The 20,613-nt window shown below is 40.3% G+C and overlaps 2 protein-coding genes across 5 annotated transcripts; one reads left to right on the top strand and one right to left on the bottom strand.

The window, feature by feature from the left end:
- The first annotated feature begins 711 nt into the window (after positions 1 to 711).
- srsf9 (serine and arginine rich splicing factor 9) lies at positions 712 to 5,286 on the top strand. Of its 4 annotated transcripts, none has more exons than XM_071466430.1 (5): positions 712 to 852; positions 2,309 to 2,485; positions 2,673 to 2,866; positions 4,092 to 4,264; positions 4,351 to 5,286. In XM_071466430.1, exons 2-5 carry the CDS (start codon positions 2,328 to 2,330, stop codon positions 4,576 to 4,578), a joined length of 753 nt encoding a protein of 250 aa, XP_071322531.1. In that variant the 5' UTR covers positions 712 to 852; positions 2,309 to 2,327; the 3' UTR covers positions 4,579 to 5,286. The 4 variants fall into 4 exon arrangements, with proteins under 4 accessions (XP_071322531.1, XP_071322529.1, XP_071322532.1 ...); XM_071466428.1 differs by having other exon boundaries at positions 713 to 852; positions 2,078 to 2,485; XM_071466431.1 differs by having other exon boundaries at positions 715 to 852; positions 2,286 to 2,485.
- Positions 5,287 to 6,372: 1,086 nt separating this feature from the next.
- sgsm1b (small G protein signaling modulator 1b) lies at positions 6,373 to 19,396 on the bottom strand. Its single transcript, XM_071466486.1, has 25 exons — positions 19,234 to 19,396; positions 19,105 to 19,148; positions 17,350 to 17,425; positions 16,337 to 16,499; positions 15,987 to 16,139; positions 15,599 to 15,666; positions 15,300 to 15,442; positions 15,061 to 15,192; positions 14,740 to 14,864; positions 14,586 to 14,653; positions 14,336 to 14,499; positions 14,055 to 14,184; positions 13,454 to 13,580; positions 13,307 to 13,371; positions 13,037 to 13,182; positions 12,799 to 12,927; positions 12,535 to 12,708; positions 12,326 to 12,394; positions 10,150 to 11,415; positions 9,942 to 10,066; positions 9,763 to 9,845; positions 9,464 to 9,573; positions 9,279 to 9,375; positions 8,992 to 9,159; positions 6,373 to 8,703 (listed from the first exon to the last, which is right to left on the bottom strand). Exons 1-25 carry the CDS (start codon positions 19,238 to 19,240, stop codon positions 8,615 to 8,617), a joined length of 3,921 nt encoding a protein of 1,306 aa, XP_071322587.1. The 5' UTR covers positions 19,241 to 19,396; the 3' UTR covers positions 6,373 to 8,614.
- Positions 19,397 to 20,613: the final 1,217 nt, after the last annotated feature.

Raw genomic sequence — 20,613 nt, 5'->3', positions numbered from 1 at the left:
TGCTTCACTGTACACATGTAACTGTATTGTCAGAATTAAGTATCCTCTTTCTTTTCTTTTTACTATCTTTTAATCAGGATAGCATACTGTATTGCTAGACACATTTCTATAAATTCAGCAATGTAACAATTATGGCACATAATAGTTTTTATGAATAATTGCCTTTATGAATAACAAGTTTCTTAATCAGGGGACTCCAATTTGTTTCCTCAATAAAGCATAACCAGGAGTCAAACAAATGAAAAGAGTTAAACAGTGTCAATGGCTTCAAGACAGTATTATATAACTGATTACACAACAAACTATTCAGAGACCTCATCCATGAAACGACCAGAGAAAACACAGCCGGGACAGGATAGAGCCGACACAGAAGCCAAGAGAGGGATAGAGGCTCTTGGGAGGGATTTCTGTGCAAGAGACAATGAGAGAAGAGCATCAAGACGCATGCATTGTAGGTGAAGCAGCATGATTAAATGGAGTCATGCTGGCTGGTTACATTGACTGGTAGAGCGCTGCTCCAGATACACCATGGAGGCAAATGGCATATCCAGTCTATTTTAAAACGGTTTTTGTATACAGCTAAGCTAAAGTGTCAAAAACCTACTTGAGCATTATTATAAACCTACTATAGCATTATGAGAAGTTGGGATGTGCCAAAACCAGGAACAACTATGTTCCCTTTCTTACCGGCAGGAGGCAGCAAAGAGCTAACTAGCACTATGATCTGCCGGAAATCTGAAGTAGAAGAAGACACCGAGCCGCTTGCTAATGTTGCTAACTAACACGGAAGTAGCACGGCGTGCTAATCGGTATCATTAAATCTACAAAAGGTGCCCTTACTTGCTTTGAGAGGTAATAGCACATTTGTTATTTACGTGTTATTTACTACATGCATTTAATATGCCCTCCAAATTACTGGTATCTTCGTGTGTGAGAAATACTGGTTCATTTTAGCCGTTACAGACCCTCGTTAGCACGACTTGCTGACCTTAACATATCAACAAAGAACTGGCATCGTAAGGGCTGGATTGCATGGCATGGTCTTAAGTTAGCGCTCAGTTTCAAGATGCATATGTAAGCTGAATCAACAGATTAAATAGTTTCTGTTTACTCGTGGTTTATGAAAGACGTGCGTTAGAGAAACCGTTTGGAAAGTGAGCAAACCATCGCTAGCTCCGTAGCTACCGATCGCTGGGCATACTGCGGGCCATTTTAGCCATGGGCTACGGTAAAAGATGAATGTTTGGCAACCACCTTCATTTACTGCTTTCAAACTAATATTCAAACGAATATGTTAACCAGGAGCGAATGTTAGTAGTAAAATAAATTAGGCATTTGTCAACATCAGTGTTCATCTAGCAGGTGGCAAACAGGTTCGGTCGGTTCAGTATTACGGCAACGAACCTTTATTAAATTTTAACTTAATGTTATGCATGCAAATCAGCTTATTCTCTGACCATAATACTATATACAACCATAAAAAAAACCCCAATGCAATTTAATAAAACAGCCCTCTCACAAATGCTGGGTTAAAAAGTTAAAATGTTTGTTTGTTGGCAACATTACTAGATGTACAAATTAATTAAAGCCACTTCTCTTTATATTAATATCTCGCTTGTACTTGTGTCAAATTGCCATATCAAATGCAAACTTAAGATAGACCGATAAATCAGCCGGGTCTGTTACATCCAGTGTCAGTTGAGCTATAATGCAGACGCTTTCAAAAAGGACACAAGAGGTCAAAAACAGGTTTAATGAGTATGAATGCATGTGACTCTTTTGTTAAGGCCTTAACAGTCACAAGTTCTCAGCCTAAGGAAACACTTAGGATAGTTTTTGCACTAGTCCAAAAAAGTTGTTGTTTTTTTTCTTTCCCATTTGTCACCTATCTATTCATATAAGTACTTACACACACATGTAGACAGAAGCCATCTGTAGGGATGGCTTTAGGGAAGGTGTATCACTCATGGATTATTTTCCAGTAGATTTTCTCCACATGATGCTTATAATTTCAAGCAGTATAATACTCTAGTTATTTATTGAAGTTGTTGGATTTTCATTACCCTGTGTTTTATAGTTTTCAGGCTTGGATCCGAGGTCCTGTGCCATTTGTCTTGAACTCACCTTTTACTTCTATGATGGCTGCATCACTCATTTAGAGTTGTATTTTTGTCTAAATTAAGAAATTGGAGACGGATGGACTAAGTTTTGGATTGGGACTAGGATTACGATAAGGACCACTTCCACAGCTATTTGAAAACACGAAGTGATCTTAAAGTCTGCAGGTGACCCCATTCTGTGTCAGCAGTGCCACTCAATCAACCACCATGTCAGATGGCCGGATCTATGTGGGGAATCTTCCCATGGATGTCCAGGAGAGAGACATTGAGGATCTCTTCTACAAATATGGAAAAATCCGTGAAATTGAATTGAAGAACAATAGAGGCACTATCCCTTTTGCCTTCGTCCGCTTTGAAGACCCACGGTGAGTTTTTGGGATGGTCTTTGCCAAGTCGAATCACATTCTCCTTGTTGGATACCATAATTTCTGTGGTATAATACCGTCTCCAGTGACTGCCAGCAGGGAATGGATGGAGATGGCATTTCCAGGTCAATGTCCACTAGTGAAACAGGCGTACTTTGGTAAGGAGTTCTTTGCTCTCTTCTCTTAGGGATGCAGATGACGCTGTCTATGGAAGGAATGGATATGGATATGGAGACTCCAAGCTGCGTGTAGAGTATCCTCGATCTTCTGGTGCTAAATTTGGTCCAATGGGAGGTGGTGGTGGTGGAGGAGGAGGAGGAGGACCTAGGGGAAGATTTGGACCCCCAACTCGAAGATCTGAATTCCGCGTCATAGTGACTGGTAGGTGGACGTCATGATAGCCATAGCCAGTTTATATTTGTCTTTCACTGCGACCTGGAAGTCGAAGGGACTGGTAGGAAGGTGGACGGCAGAGTCGTAGCCAGATATGTTTCTCTCTCTCTCTCATGGCGGATTGGAGGACAAGGGGCCTAGTAGAAGACGACATGAGTCATAGGCAGATACGTTTCTCTCACGCTTATGGCCGATTGGAGGACAATGAGACTAGTAGAGGACCTCTAGAGTCATAGGCAGATATGTTTCTCTCTCTCTCTCTCGTGGCGGATTGGAGGACAAGGGGACTAGTAGAGGACATCATGAGTCGTAGGCAGATATGTTTCTCTCTCATGGCGGACTGGAGGTCAAAGGGACTAAGTGGATGAGGTCAAGTCAGCTCCTTAAATCATGAAAAACAAAACGGTAAACTGAAGCCGATCATGTTGGCTGCATAATCCCAAACACCAACTATAGTGACTGGTAGGTGTCATTTTGTCATTGTCTATCATTGATTATTTATTGTGTGCTGCATTTATTTCATGTTTATGCAATCATGTTTTTACAAACTGTTAGAATTGGACTGCATATCTAAGATAAACCCCAGGAAATCTTAGGTTTATATAGTTGCCTGACTTGACCAGTCATACTAAAGCAGATTTCTGGAACTACAACACATTGGGGTTCTGGTCTGAAAATATTGGGCTTCTCTGAAAGAGTCACCCAACAATTTCATTTAAATTGCTCAATATTTTCTTCTTTTATCTGCAATGGTTATCAGTCTAAGCCTCTACCTCTATACACAGGATATTGATTGGCAAAGTGGTTAGAATTATACCTCTCAAGAGTTATAAAAGTAAAATTGATATTCATTTTGGATCCAACTCTGGGTTTAACAATAAACTCTGAGTTTCACAATGCATAACTGTATTGGTGGAAAAATGTCAATGATTAAAGACCTTGAATACAAGCACTTTGTAAGTTTAAAAAAACTACATTTCCCAGAGAGTACTGTCATGAGATGCATCTACTTATGTCCAGCTTTTGAATTTCAGTTGCTGCTAAGCTTAGACTTCATAAAAATTACTTAAAAGGTTTTGTTTACATCAAAGAGTTTAGGCTTTGGACACAACATGAAACCCATCTCTGCAATGATTTTAGATTTTTTTTAAAAGTAAATTAAGGCAAGTAAGGAACTTCTGTCCCCATCACATTTGTCTTTTTCCCATTTCAGGGTTGCCACCAACTGGGAGCTGGCAGGATCTGAAGGATCATATGCGCGAGGCAGGAGATGTTTGTTTTGCAGATGTGCAGCGAGACGGAGAGGGTGTGGTGGAATTTCTCCGTAGAGAGGACATGGAGTATGCTTTACGCAGACTGGACCGGACTGAGTTCCGTTCACATCAAGTGAGTGCCAGTGATGATGAGATCTAACTGTCCTTTACCCTTTAAATGATTAAAGAAACAAGTGTTATGTCTTTTCCTTTTTGTAGGGTGAGACTGCTTACATCCGGGTCTATGAGGAGAGGGGCACTCCCAACTGGGGTCGGTCGCGTTCCCGCTCCAGATCCAGAGGCCGCTATTCACCCCCCTACCATAACAGAGGATCTCCCCCTCCGCGCTACCAGTCACCTCCACGCCACGCTATGTCGCGCCATAGTCCACCACCCAGGAGGCACCCCCCACAGCACCATAGCCCACCGCCACGCCATTATCGGTAGAAAGGCCCTTCATTTACAGAGGAATTGGGGAAATGTTTTGTAATTCTACTTTTAATTTTATTTTTTTAACCCCAGGCCTCCTCGTAGGATACACCATTATTACTTCTTGCTACATACATTCCATGGTCAGAATCTCCTGAACACCTTGCTTCCTCCCACAGCCTTAAAAAAGTTGTTTTCTTTATTTTTCAAACACTTGTGTGTTGTCTTGATGCAGGATTGAAGATTTTTTTCCCCCCTTGGTGAGATAACTGTATTTGATCATTGTATAACATTGGGGGTTTCTTTTATAAAGAAATCCTGGGTTGTAATGTCAGACTTTGACAAGAACCAGTACAAAGATGTAATGTTATATTGTCCAAAACTAATTACACAGTTATGAAGCTATCAGGCTAAAGGTCATACTGCTTTTTAAACTCTTGACAAAATCTTCCTTTTTGTGTGTCACATTTTTGTAGCTTTAAGTATGAAGTTTTTGCCAATTTAAGAACCTGTGAAGTTTATCAATACCATCCTCTTATTGAAAACATGTCAAATTAGTGAGCCTTTTAGAGTAGTAACACGTTGACTGTGAGCCTCACTTGTCAGATTATTTTTTTAAATGATGTGTGAACCTCTGACCGAGGTGGCCTGTAGGTGGACTATAATTTGTATGCATCTCTAATGTTGTTTTTGGTTTTTTCTTTACCAATAAAATGCAAACTTTTACTGTGATTGTTTCATTTTTCTCCTACAACTTGTTTTCAGTAGATCATTACTGTATTCATCATACAGTAGCAGATAATTAACTGGTATGTTGGCGCTGACACTAAATGTTCCAGGATACATTGCTTGGGCCCACCTGCCCGTCTACTGTATAACTCTACCTTTTAAAGTTCGAATGAGACAACTCATTGCATGCTTTTCAACCTAATCAATTGTCAAATTGACAAATAGTGTTTACAGCTTCTAACCATAGACAGCTTGGTCTCTCATAGCTCCATAGTGGCCCCTTTTTCACAGCAGACATTTAATTTGGCGTAGTAGGAACAGCACAGGTGTTACTAATATTAACAACTCTATTCTACTCAAGCATCCCAGTAGGCAGGCACAATCCCAGCTATCATCTTCTATCATTTTATTATTTGCACCCGTGACATTCCACTGTGGTGTGTCAAAAAGTCATGAAAAAAAAGCCTATTCATATTTTTAAATTGGCAAAAATGTTATTAGAATTTTGATAAAGGTCAGAGGTACATTATTTGGGCAATATAAACGGTCAAATATCCCCTGATAATAATCTGCCTATTCAGCCTTGATGAATTGAAATGTGGTTGAAGTGTAGGTTTTCCAGCCTTTTCTGTCTTCACACCAGTTCAGGTGGTCCAAGGGCTCAGTTCAAATTTGACTAAAAACTATTCTAACGTTCACACGCACCATAAAAAGGTTTTTAAGTTCAGCTGAAGCTAGAATGAGGCTATAAAATTCTCCTGGTGTGTTTTTCCAGATGATCTATCTGAGCTGTGGTGAAAGGATAAAAAGGATTTTTTTTCCCCAAAAAATCTTGAACTTTGGAAAATACCCACTTGATTTGTATAATTTAGATTTTGTCATCTATCTCTTCGATATTGTGGAATGTGTTGTTTCAGACTTTTTACAGATGTAGGGAGTTAACAAGTTTAATAAAGATGCAGCATCTGTATTTTTACAGATCGCTTTTATATGAGAGTTTGAAAATAAATGCATAACTGTATCTTTAGTGACTTACAAAGCTGTTAAATGTGTTTTTTGGAAGTATACACAAGGCACATGGGATGCAAAATATAATATTTTTAATACACAACAAATTAATTATACCAGGTGACAATTTGAGAAGACACAGAAAATAAAAATATATTTATTTCCAATGGCATACTTTTATCTTTCTGTTCATTATAATCAGATAAAGCCCATATACTGTACAGACATTGTATTGCATTTAATAAATATGTACTAGCTTAGATTTTTTTGTACAATAAGTCAGTTTCTTTTTAACACATTGTATACAGTAACTCTTCTGACAACACATACAGCAATACACAAACAGCAATACTCAAGGCATGTTTTTGAAGATCATATGGAGACACATTAGCAGGGATATCAAAGCACTGGAATTTAAGCCACAGTGAACCAACGATGGATGTGTTTTGGCTATTTTGCAATTGTGAGTGGCACCAATAAAACATATTTTCTGACTTATCTCTGTTGGTGTCTCCCCAAGTAGATACATGCTGAGATTCTGAAATACTGTGTCTCTGAATATACATACGCTGATATATGAAATCTCTAAAATTTTTTGCAAAAACAGATCAGATTCACGTTAGTGGGATGAGATAGTCTCAATATAAAGACTCAATGCCATCAAAGGTTGTACGAAATTTTCAACATTTCAAATTCCATTAACCTCCACTGTCTTAGGTTGGGGGCAGGAGATTCAATGGTGTATATCTCAAAACGCACACACATACAACAAAGATTATATCCATGGCTACATACCACTAAATAGCTATCACTGAACCACCCCTTAAATGTAATACTTCTGGTGCTTACAAGGCTGTGAAACCCTGATAAGGGCTTCATCAAGATCACATTTTCCAAGCAGCAAGTTGTGACAGTCTGAGCAGCATTGCATACAGTGAATCAAACAGAATCTTTTGAGCATGGAGTCAGTCTGTTTACTCAAGCCAAGAGGTGGGCAGTAGTAAATCTGGTGACCACTTCCTGGCCAAGAAGTGAGCCCTCCGAGGAAATGGAGGGCACCAGATCCAACTGAGCAGGTGGAGCACAACTTCACGACCGTCCTTTCAAATGAATACATGAAAGAGGTTAACCCATCAGGACGGAGGGTGCTTTCTGGGTAAAAACTAGCTTTACAGGGTGCAAAATGTAACTGAGGAAGGTGCATGAGAAATGGCCAACGTGGACCTGTGAATACTGGTATCAGCCTCAAATGGAAGGTAAAGTGGTTTGCCAGCTGAGAGCCTTTTGTAACAGGCATGAACATGGAAATCTTGAGGTACGAGTGAAGAGAAATGCACAATTACTCCAGGAACTATCAACAATTACTGTGAACATTGTTGCCAGTTTTAGCATTTAGAGGGAGCTGACACAGTGGTCTGCACAGAAAGAAAAGCTAAGATAGGTAGCAAAGGATGAAACTAAGCAGGCTGAATCACGCCTTAACCAATGCAGAGAGGAGGACCAAGACAGAAGGAGCACACAGTATGAGAACTTGCGTGACAAAGGGAAATGGTGATAGTGCATATACAAACTATGTGCAATCACACAGGACTGCACAGAGTTAACAAGTTCAGTGTGGATAATTTGCTAGCTTGTGTGCATCAGAGGCAAACACAGAAAGAGGATCATCAAGTCTCAGAAAGGCCAGGAAGTGGTCCTCAAAAAGCAAACCAGTGACCACACATGCTACTTGGACACAATCTAGCACTTAACCAACCACAGCTTGGTTGGTAGTACTTCTAATGTTTACCAATCCAAATAATCTTATAACACCAGATATTATTACTGAACATATTCAAGTGTATCACAAAATGTTTAACCATGGCAGCTACAATTTCAGCAAAAAATAATCATAATACTTAAAATATATTCAAGTGTATCTCAAGATGTGTAAGTATGGGAGGTATAACTTAACAAAATTAACTTTAAAAATACAACAATACAGTGAAGAATTTGGTTGCTATATCCCTGAAAAAATTGCTAAATTTAAGGCAAAATAAATAACATCCTGAAGCAGTTTCAACAAGGGTACATTCACTAGGTGAACAATAACACTTTAAAAATAAATGTACTGGCAATACTTCGTACATACATCTCCTGACTATAGAAAGGGGCAAGTGGAGTATACGATCTTGGAATAATGAGCAGTTTTAATGACCAATTAGTTTTCCAGCACTTACAAATGCATTTCATTTACATCAGTTCAACACTAGTATGTGGCTGTGTCAGTATCCTGAAACAATTCATCATTATCAGAGCTTTACAGCAGCATCGTGCATCACTTGTTTTCTATGAGAGTCTGAACTTTGTGGACCAAGTCTCGAGCCATCATCAGGACTTGGGGGACATTGTGTCGCTCTGCCATTTCTGAGGAGAGAATTTGAAAATCATTGTAACTTACAAGACGTAAATACAATAATGGCACTGATACTATTGGATCTTTTATTTCCTTAATACTGGGTAAATTAATTGTGTAAACCTTTGACGTCTCTTTTGAAATGGCTTTACATTATCATAGCTGAAATATCCTCTTAACCAACTGGTTTACTTTGCCTTGTTATTAGAATTGTATATGAATCTGGTAGATCTGTTAATTATTTTTCAGTGCTACTTTAACTATATCATAGCATGTGTCTTTATCTTATCTCATCTTACCATTGAAGAACTTGATGATGTCTGTGAAGTCCATGTTATTTTCCAGGATGATGTCTCTATACATCTCCACAAGTGCCAGAGCAATGAAGAGCACAAAGTGCTCGGAGGAGGTGTGCTTGGCTGCCCAGATGGTTTCCCACACGGAGAACACATCATCATACACCATTTCTGTTCGGAAAACAGCAAAAAATCACATTATAGGCAGTATCATGTAATGTGAAATGCAAATTTCACTTAAATGAGTGATTTAAGCAAAAAAAAAATTTGATGCCTGCATTTCTCAATACCTCTTTTGAAGTCCAGTAGAAACCAGCGATAGCAGAAGTAGAAGTGCGTATAGTCTCCATTCTGCTGCATCAGTTCAAACAGCTCAGAGTCCAGGATCTATAGGTATAAAGACAAAATGCCATCATTACCCTACAGCTTGTGTTAATATGCATTGATATGCGTCTGTGCATATACATGCACATACCTGGATAAGAGAACGCATATTGGCAAAGTGAGAGTCCATGGCGCCTCCATGAGGAAAATTCTGGTTCATCCTCTTCATTAGCTCAGTGAAGCAGCTAAAGGCCATGACCTCTGGGAAGCGCACACACACACACACACAGGCAGGCAGGAATGCACGTGCACGCAAGCGCACACACACACACACACACACACACACACACACACACACACACACACACACACTTTAAACAAGTCATTCATTTAAGCAATGTGCACTTTTGCAAAGCTGATATTGAGCTCGCACTCTCAAGTTTCACTGACCATCATCCAGAATGACCAGCAGAGGAGCCAGCAGATCACACATGCCCTGGACATAACCTGTATCCAGATGCTGCCACACGTAACTACGAAGACAACCACATTTTTATCACAGTGTTGGTTTGTCTCACCTTTTGGGTTGAGACAATCCTCAAATATATTGAGCATGGCGACACATTTACCTGCACATGATGTTACGCAGCTTCTCCAGGTTCTCAGGAGTGAAGTACCAATATGTTCTGTCACAACGCCTGACATCTTTGTCAATGCGATGTAAGTTGATCAAGTACATGTCTAGTGTTTCTTGCTACAAAAAGAATGGTGAATTCAGTTAGTATACGTTTATGATTAAAAGACGATGTATGCCTGTTTGTCATGTGTAATGCTTACAGAGTAGGTTTGTCCTTCTGAGGATTCATCATGTTTGGTGTCTCCTCCCACCTCTGAAGACTCTGGTTCAGTGAGCACATTCTCCATCTCAGGCTCATCTTCAGAGAGGCCCAGGTCGGTGCCTTCAGGACTAGTGTTACAAGCTGTGTCCAGATGGTGATCTAGGACAAGGCCCTCAGATGCCATTTTCTCTCTTTGTGCCAGAGAGATTGGTGGTGCAGCAAGGCCTGCCAAAGGCCTGGCCTTAATATCCTCAGCAGCCACGCATGTTATCCCTGCAGGAATGTCCTCCATTTCCAAGGCAGAGGGAGAGTCATCTGAATCTGCCATGTCTGGAGACTGACGAGAGTGGGACGACAAAGAAAGGCTCCCCCTGGATGCTGACTGAAGAGCGTTCAATACTTGTCTGACTGGTGAATTTGAACCAGGTTTTTCAAATGGAATTTCTGCAGCTTTGTCCTTTTTGGTTTCAGCCAAGTCACAAACTGTTGCTTCAGCTTCCTTTCTTTCTGACTCTGTGGCACAGGCCTTGATCACTTGTGATGGGTTTTTTTCAGAGGGTGTGTCTGGTCTTTCAGAAATCTCTGGCTTTTTTTCAACTTGATGATTAATATGTTTTTCTGCTGTGGGTGAACATAATGGATCCACCTCCAGGTCTTTGCTCTTGTGGGCTTGAAACGTCAAGGTCTGCCCAAGTGGAGGTGCCTGGAAATATTCATTATGAACCTCTGTTTCTAGCTTTAGAACATTAGTGTTCTCTGGAGCAGATCTTAAATTCATATTTGTGTCCACTGCTTTTAAATCTTTAGATTGATCACTTGTTGTTATATCTTTTTCTTCTACTTCAGGTTTTCCTTCAGCTTCAGATATCTCTTTTGACTTACTTATTCCAGTTTCTTCAGCCACCTCACCTTCTGAAACTGTCTCTATTTTTTCCTTCTCTGAAATCTTGTCCTTGGCTACTGTGTCTATAACATCTGTCCCCTCTGGCTGTGATCCAGTTGTAATTTTTTCATTTAAGACTTCTGATGCTTCAGCTGATGGCTGAGATGTTGTAGATCCAACAGCTGACTCTGTTAGTGGCCTGTTTTCTGAACCTGGATGTTGATTTGACAGATCTGAGGAGGAGGGGCTGAAGGAGGGAGGCTGTGAAGAGTCCGCAGTACCATTTGTGATGTTCGTCATCGGACTAGTGTGCTGAACTTCTCCTTCCTCAGGCCTGGGCTCAGACTCAATCTGATCCACTGCCTCCACTGATCCAAATACCTGGTAACCGAAGAAAAGTGGTGAACATGCAATACATTTCAACAGCGCTGAGATGGACTAATATTGAAGGATTACACCGGTTGCTTTGAATGTGTTAGCCCATTAGTTACAAATCACATATACTCTACATTACTGCTGAAAAATTTCCAAGGCATACAATAAGATCCAACCATCCAGGCAGCATTTGGGTTCCATTCATTTCATTACCAGATAAAATCACTTTGAGATTTGAAACATGCATAGGGATGTAATATGTAAGCCATCACAATTTGCTCACATTTTTTTCATCATTTAAGTAAATTCAAGGAAGTATTCAAGATTTGAGAGTTGGCTGCCAAAGAGGAAACTCTTTAACCATGCCAGCAGATTGGCTCTAGAGATGGCATTATCAGTCCATTGGTCGGTTCTATTTCAGTCCACCACTTTGGTCTAGACTGAAATGTCTCTGGATGGATTCCCATAATATTTGGATGACAACTAGTGATGTAGGCTGGCTTTTCCTCTGGCACCACCTACAGGTCAATGTCTTTACTTATCCTGAGAAATATTTCAACATCAACTGGATAAGTTGCCATGAAATTTGGTACACACATTAATTTCCCCCAAAGGATGAATTGTAATCACTTTGATGAACTCCTGAAATTTCATCTAGCACCTTTATCGGGTTTGTTCAATACTGATTATTTACCTATTGCAAGAAAGTTTCTGTGAATCAATTTTAATAGTGTTTCAAAATTAATGGACACCAATGGCTGCCATTCTAATATATTATAGAATGCTGTGGAAAATGGAAGCTGTTAACTACAAATAAATTGCAATAATTGGGCGGAAACACACAAAAACACCGGATCGATCTATCATCAGAGTTGAAGTAACTGTTATTGTGATGTTGAGGCTTACGAACAATTACCTGTGCGCTGCTGCTGGAATCACTCTGTGAGTGGGCATTCTGTTGATCTGAGCTGCTACTTAGAGACGACTGCAGTGGAAAAAGCATCACACAAGAGACAAATAGCAGAACTGTCAGCCAAGTAACTTCAAATTAAATCATAATTCTATAAAATGGTTCCCTTCATGTTGTGTCTGCAACACATTTTTATGCTAAAACATCAAACTTGCATCTGTACTGATGGTGGAGTCACGCTGCACTGGTCCTCTTTCCACACTGGCTCCAGATGAACATCTGGCGAGAGCCTCAGCGTGTTTCTCTCTCTCTCTCTGACGGACGATGGCCTCACAACCCTGCCACTCCTTCAAAGTCTGCTCATACATGATCCGCATCTGCTCATCAATCTGAAACAGGAACTTTCTGTAACCACAAGTATGTGTATACAAGGATGTATACACCCATCTTACACACTATGATACAGAATATAGAAATACCTCCAGCCTGGATTTCTCAGTCATGGTGAACTGGTAGTGTCCCAACAGGAAGGGCCAGACCTCTTTGCGTAGTGAAGGGGCCACACCACCAAAATACACAAGCCTGTGTATTTCTCTCTCCTCATAGGCCTGAACAACAGTTTATCATTTATTAATCCCACACTGAAATCACACTCAGTAAGAACCATTCAAATAACTAAAAACAATAATAGGTCGGGTGCTCAGGTGTGATTCTTACCGAGCTGTCCTTGAGGAACCTGCCCCAGACCTCCACAGAGAGGCCTCCTCGGGCATCACAGGGCACATCAGGGTCAACTATAGTGGTGTTCACCAGAGCAGAAAGGTGGGTACGCACTGTTGACAGATGACGGCAGTATGCAAGCCCTGGAGAGGACAGATAAACATATACAGATATTGATAAGACTGGTTATTTCGCCAAGGACAATAAATTTTAATGATTTGTTTTTTCTGAATTAATCAAAGTTAACCTTCTGTCGTTTGTACTCACATCCATAGAAAGCACGGGAGATTATCTGGTACTTCATGGTGTCACAAAGGAGCTTTAAGGGAGCCCTGGCAGAATGGGAAAATGGAAAAGTTAGTTAAGTAGAATAATATGAATATAGATTTGAGATTGTCCCTGGGAAATATTTACCTCTCTTGATTACAGCCATTAGGCAGAGAGCCATCAGAAGAGCCATTTTGTGAGCAAGAGGAGCACGAAGACTTCCTGGGGGTTGGTTGCCACATGTTCACACCCTGGTCCATCAGCTCTAGAGCCACTGAACAGCACAACAGCCTTAATCATTACTGTTGCTACCATAAGCATCATAAGAAAGTAAAAAGAGATACAATTCCAATAAATTTGGACATAAGGTGCTTGTCTGAAAATAAGAAAATGAATAAAAAAAACATGGGAAAAACAAACCAAGTGAGAGGATGGAGATGGAGATGTGGCGGACAAATTACTTTATGTCCATGCAAAGTCTCCTGATTGACGACAGGACTATAATGTGAAATGGACACAGAGGCACTAAACAGGCAGGAAAAAAAGATTAAAAAATGAAGCAGTTTAACATCAGAGAGAAATTGATTAGAAAGGTGTACAGTGAATATATGCCTGGGGAAAACAGATTTATCTAAACTGAAGTTGTCAAATTCGTAAATCAGTATTAAGAGCTGATTGCAGATGTAATCTATGATGAGTCTTCATTAGATTATCTGAGGGAGGCAGAATAGGCAGATTAAAGACTCACTGAACTCCATCTGATTGCCAGGAAAGAGGATCCGAAACACATAATCGGTTGCTTCATCATCTTCCTTATCTGATACAGAATCACATGAGCCGTGTGGACTCCTCTTTCGCAATTTGGGGAAAACCTTTCCCTGTGAATGGAAAGGTAAGCACAGCTAACACTAAATAGTATACGAAGTAGAACAACTGTTACAACAAATAAAAAGTTGTGAGTAAATGTTGCACATGTTGTTGAGACTAAAAGGCTAGGGAAGTAACTCATTATCCGCTGTTTATGCTGACCTTTCCTCTCTGATTCCAGAGAGGTGGGTCCAGCTGTCCATGAGGTAGCAGGCCGGTCTCCAGGCAGGTGAGAAACTGGAGGAGGTGACCTCCTTTGGGGAAATGTAGAGGAGGTCTCTGGATCCCATCCTGGCTCACCAAAACTACTGTCCCACCACTGTTCACTGGATTAACACAGTGGGAAACAAGATAAATAACTCTTCAAAACCCCTCCTTTGGGTACGGTAATAATAAGGAGGCATTACTGTACCTTGCTGATGACAGTGGAGATACACAATCTCGTCCAAACGAATAGTCATAGCATAATCCCAATAAACACTGAAAGAAAGATGAGCGAATGGGAGCCGTTGAGTCAACTGTGTAAAAACAAGATCTTACTCTTAATGGACTGGCTTCTACCTAACCTTTTCTCTGAATCCAGCTCCCCCACATTGCCATTCATAAGCTGATTGGGTGTCCATTTCAGTGTCATAAGATCTGCAGTTTGATGTAGAGAAAGGTAGCCTGGGATGGCCTCCATGTCATCTCTCTGCACACACAAATAAGAGCTTTCAAATCACAACATGTCTGATTGCAATATTGTTTCGATAACTCGAGTATGAATCAAATAACAGATGCACCAATGTCCCCAAGAATGTGAACAACCCTCTATCAATATACCGTCTCTTAAAGCAGATACTAGCATTGTATTATTATTCTATCAAATAGGAGAGAAATACACGCACCGGCTGCACCAGGACATTGTTCTTTCCAAACAGAAGTGTGGCTCTGGAGTTTTGGTGGAGTGATTCAACATATTCCCTCACCCACATGAGAGGGCGATCGTCCATGCTACCACTAGACTGTCTCTTCTGGATCTGACACAGGTTAAGATGACATCAGCGGTATTACACATCTGATACTACATGCAGTAGCTTATAGGTGATTGTTTCAATGAAATCAATTAAGTCCTTGACTGTCTAACCAGGGCAGGTCGTCTGGAGGGAGAATCCTGCCGACAGTGGCCACTGTGGATACGATGTCGCTGTACGAGTTCGTCAGCAGATGGGTCGGTCCAGAAATGGTCCGCAGTCTTAACTTTGGTGTACTCCAAAGCACATGGGCCAACTGCAAAACAAGGTTAATCGGACTAAAGTAGTACAGACATTTTCAAGTTCTGTATCATTGATTGTACAAGTTGAAATTTAGTAGTAAGGCAAAGTAAAGGGTTTAGCTGTTACAGTGTAGTCATACCATGTGCAGTTTAGTGAGGTTTATAAATACCCAATAGAGATGCAAGAATTGGTCCATCCACAGGATCCATCAGCATAGCTTCTTTCTCATAGAAGGTACTGCAAGACATGATGTTGAGAAAATTTAGAACATTATGAAAATTTTAAAATGTTACCTGACTTCCTGTTTGCATATTATAGCTTTTGGGGACATCTGTTTAAAAAAACAACACATAATGTGGGATGTTGAAATACTGTACAGTGTGTGTGATAGAACATGTGTAAAAATAAAATGTTAAATACTTTCAGTTGTTTCTGATATATGTAAAGGAAGCATTTCTTATAAAGAACTGCTTAATTTGAAATGATGATATGGAAAGGAGGAGACAGTGTTCTAAAGTCAGAGACACAGAAATGCATTAAATGCTGTTAAACAATACCTGCTGTTCTCTACCAAGTACAGGACAATCTTGTCCAAGAGCTTCTCCATCAACGCAGTTCGGATCCACAGGTGTTTCAGTGCCTGAGGAGGGAGGTTGGCCAACTTAGATTGCCGACTGCGGTCATTACTCAGTGAAGAATTGTTCTGTTTGCTGAAAAACAGAAAAGAAACCTGACAGATGAGATATCTGTATAGGCTGTTTGAATGGAACACAAAATATAGGATAGCAGGCCATCGGGATGCATTGTGGCACATAAAAGAAGAAAAGATACACAAGACTAAAAGAGAAAGAAGACATATATTGATTCTATGTCACTGGCCTCTCATGGGGAGGATTTAAAGTTTCACCTGTTTTCAATAAGCTGTTCCAGCTCCTGGACCTTGTGGCAGAGTTCCTCAGCAGGCGTAAAGCTTTTTGCCACCTTCATAAAGAGTGCTGCAACCTTGTTACTGCACAGCAGGCCTGCAATACGACGCTTCAGTCCATGGAGCACACAGGCCTCCACTACAGCTATACACACACAGACAACAGAGGATTACTCAATATTTGGTTTACGTTTTTTTTCTTATTTCAATTCAGTTATATTCATGTATTTGTTTCTTTGAGATGTTTTTATTTGGCTTCGAGTTTTGTTTTGATCTAATGAGCACAACAGGATTTCCTCTTTGTGAAAGCTTCAAGGCTCAATAGTTTTTGCAACAAAAACAGGTGGAAGACAAGCACAGGTGGCACAAGTAGAAATAGACTCAAACCTGTCCAACACTGCCTACTGTTGCTAGGATATGAGGGATGTGAATCACACACACCTCACTCCTGGTTAGTATCAACGCCTTTGAAGGGTGTTAGTCTACTTGAATACAAATCCACCCAATCCACCTTATTAAACATTAAACAGACATGGCTAATGGCTTTATGAAAATAAACCGTTAGGATTTACATTGCTTTAGCAAACTGTAAAGGACCATTTTGCACCGTGAGGACGAACTCGTAGGAGGTGACAGGGTTTGACACAAAGTGATGTTAGCCATCATTCTGTACTGTACATGTAAATGTGTAACCAATAGTGTGACCTGTACTGTTTGATACTGTTTGTGCTGTCTCTTGAAATCAGATACAAACAGCTGAACTAAATTAGGCTATATATATATATATTTGTGTGTGTGTGTGTGTGTGTGTGTGTGTGTGTGTGTGTGTGTGTGTGTAACCTATGATACCCATTCTTATGTTTATGTTGAAAATTAGAGCTGACAGACAAGGCACTCAGCATGTCACCTTACGTTTGGAACAACATGACCGGGAAACATGGCTTAGTGTGCAATGCAATCACAGTAGGTTTAATATAAAAAAAAAAAATATTTACCACAGAAAGATATGATGTGACTGCTGTCAGCATGCACAAATTTCCTTGTTACTGCCTCTTCCATAATTTGTTTCACCTAGGAGAGAAAGGTACACGGTGATACAAGACTTAATCTGTCTGACGCAGTTACATAAGGTGACAGAGAATCAAAACAAGAAGCACAAGAATAAGCAATGGGGGAATCTGTTAACGAGAGGCAATGATGAAGCAAGAGAGAAAGACAAAATCCCTCTTCCGACCTTTTCGTATTTTTATGCAGAAGCACCAGCATAGCCATTTTTGGGGGGAGGTAGGGAATCCAGTAATGTGCTACTGTGTGTCAATAAAGCTGGAGAACTCGCAAGAGAGAGATTTTAAACAACGGTCACAGTCGATGCAGCAAAGGCCAAACTATCCTGATGTTTACACATCTTAATAACATGTTCGTAATGCAGGCTTTCTTTTATAAATTTGTAGACCCCAAGACAAACCTGAGAAATCCCTGATGGCATAGCTAGGGATGTTTTCTCAGACTTGCTCCAAAGCCACAGCAGACATTATATCAATGTTTTCTGTCTGTTTGAATGTTATTAAATACAATTTTAGAGGTTAACATTCTACTGAAATAGGCATTGCTTGCTGGATCAGTGTATTTATTCACTTACACTTTAGAAAATGTACTTGTAAACCCTAATATTCTGGAAAAGGTCACATTCTACCAAGTTTTTATGTGTGCTGATAAGCAATGCAACATCTATTTGTAAAACTGAATAAATTTGATATGATGTGCCATATGTCCACTGAATGAGAGAATAGTGGACTATGGTAGAATAAGATGGTAATTTACTGCCTTATTTAAACAGGTATGCGTAAGAATCATTATGAGAGTTACAAAAAAACCCATAGATACTTGTTCACAATCCAGCTTTGGTTCATCGCAACCCACATTTTCAATGCTATGATGGGTTTTAAACCCACATCTCACAGCTTAAGCCCCTCCTCGCTGCGGGATCTGGTATCAGAGTCATGGATGTTTGAGAAACAGTGAGTCACAGGTGAGGGGGAGCATGGACACGATATAAGCCTGGAAGTACCCCGCTTTCTCAGCAATGAATAAAACATCCTGCTTTCTGTCCCTGGGGACTCACGGAGTCACTGAGCAGTTTGGAAGGGTCTGCAGTGTGCTCTCCTCAATGTCCATGTACATTAATATCCAAATGGCTCATAATTCAGAGACAAGTCACCCACCTTGAGTATGACTGTTTGCATTCAGTGTTTGCCAGAGCACACAATAAGATGTCAAATGAAACAGATGCCAAGGTCACACCTTTAAGTTTTGAACAATAAGATGTCAGTTTAACCGTGATTCCCTCAGAGAGAGAGAGAGACACACAGCTGGAGACACTACCCCAGAGTTTTCATTAAAAAAAGAGGCAAATCAATCTGCACAATTTGTAGCGTTTCCCCTCCCGACATAAAATCATCATCACCACCAGCATCATCATCAGTATTACCGTCATCAACACCACCATCGTCATCACCAGCTCACGCCAGCCTGCCAGCAGCCGCAAACAGACCTGCATGTAATCTTAACTGCATCCACTCTGATGCAAAATGAGCGGATCATATTTAATGATAAAGAGGCCTGTGGCGTAGTCTGTGGCTCAGACACACACACACACACACACACACACACACACACAAACATTGTCTCGGCTTACAGCGCCCAGTAAACATAAACTGTGATGAGCAAGAGGGGAATAAAATGCAGCGAACCTCTTTCTTCACATTGCGCAGCAATTTCTGACGCGTCTCGGCCTCTGTCACGGGAGAAAAACATGATGAATACGCCGATCAGATGCTGTAATTAACAATGACAGGAAAAACAACAAAGGGCGACCGTACCTCCCATCGCTCCAGGCAGGATTTCGCTGCGGCTGACACGCACAGCTTTTCGGGTGAATGTCTCGAAAGCGACGCAGACAGCGCAGGTTAGGAGGCAGAGAGGCTCCGAGATGTACGATGTGTTCTTAGCGACTAAATTAAACCTATCTGCTACCTCTCAGCGAAACAACACCCCTTTAAAGCCACAGTAGCCTTTACATTTAGCCACACACTTACACACATATTCTCCCTCAGACGTCCACACACACACACACACAATTTTGAATCACAATGTGACAGGTGTACCTCTGTTCCTATGTGAAATAAAATAAATATTTGAAACATTTCGGCGTCTCATAAAAAGTTTTTTCTTTTTTTTTCATGAAATGATCTGATTATTATTTTTTATTTTTTCCACCCCCAGGGGGAACACATTTAGGAATGAAATCTAAACAGCTTCATTAATCATCGCAATTAGATTACATAAAGAATTAATCACTTCTTATAGCCTACAAACATTACTGGCCACAACCTGAAATTAAAAGAGAAGGCAGCTGTGTCCATTAGGCTCCAGACACCAGAAAAGCTCATTCCTTTATCTGAGTCATATGAGAGAGTGATATGACACAGATACTCAGTCAGCAGGGAAATGATAGACCTAGTGTGTGTAAGACTTTAGACAGACATTGCCTCTCAAACTACAGCAACAAGACTGCTCCAAAGACAGGGTAAAGAGAGAGACATCTCTGATTCATCTATTTTTAATGATTGCTGGATGGGTAACCACAATCCTGTGACTGGAGATATGGGAGGATACTGGATGATGCAGTGAGCTTTGTTAACCATGATGGTGCGATTCCTTGTAATAGATGTAATCACCTTGGAGTAACATTCAACACGAAGTAGGGGGTCAGTGAAATCTAGAATACAAATTACATATTTTGTGCAGAGGTATTGAATTTGTCATGAAGTTGATTGAATAGGATGCCAAGAAATCAAGGCAGTGATTGGGCACAAATTAAATGCATTTTGGGTAAATATTTAACTTAGAGTACTGGCATGTACATTGACATTACAGGTGGGAGGAGAGCAGTGATTGAGGAAAATATAAAATATAATGCAAAATTATCATAAAGTTACAGACGGTTTATCAGCAAAATACATGTATGTATCAAAGAAAAAGTACTCACTGTGCAGTATGCAACTGTAGTATTATTATTATTATTGGTGCATTAATGTTTGAGCAGCATTGTAATGTTGTAACTGGTTAAGGTGGTACACATTTTAACTCATTTATATGTTGGTAATTAATTTAATATAAGATGATCATATATGTTTTATGTGAAATCTCAAGTGTCAAGTGAAGTACCTCAGCTGTCTTCAAGTACAATACTTGAGAGG

This window comes from Trachinotus anak, unplaced genomic scaffold, assembly GCF_046630095.1.
Source record: "Trachinotus anak isolate AG129_WGS33_773 ecotype Australia unplaced genomic scaffold, CSIRO_AGI_Tana_v1 ptg000028l, whole genome shotgun sequence".
Classification (NCBI taxonomy): Eukaryota; Metazoa; Chordata; class Actinopteri; order Carangiformes; family Carangidae; genus Trachinotus; species Trachinotus anak.
The sequence above is the reverse complement of the archived record's forward strand: the minus strand, read 5'-3'. Positions and strand labels throughout refer to the sequence as shown.

Excerpts from the sequence above, each read along its gene's own strand:
- srsf9 (XM_071466430.1), top strand. The coding sequence starts at position 2,328 with ATGTCAGATGGCCGGATCTATGTGGGGAATCTTCCCATGGATGTCCAG. Across the intron at positions 2,486-2,672 it reads GTCCGCTTTGAAGACCCACG|GGATGCAGATGACGCTGTCT; the intron begins GTGAGTTTTTGG and ends CTCTTCTCTTAG. Across the intron at positions 4,265-4,350 it reads CTGAGTTCCGTTCACATCAA|GGTGAGACTGCTTACATCCG; the intron begins GTGAGTGCCAGT and ends TCCTTTTTGTAG.
- sgsm1b (XM_071466486.1), bottom strand. Across the intron at positions 15,193-15,299 it reads CCTCCAGACGACCTGCCCTG|ATCCAGAAGAGACAGTCTAG; the intron begins GTTAGACAGTCA and ends AACCTGTGTCAG. Across the intron at positions 9,846-9,941 it reads CTGCGTAACATCATGTGCAG|TTACGTGTGGCAGCATCTGG; the intron begins GTAAATGTGTCG and ends TTGTCTTCGTAG.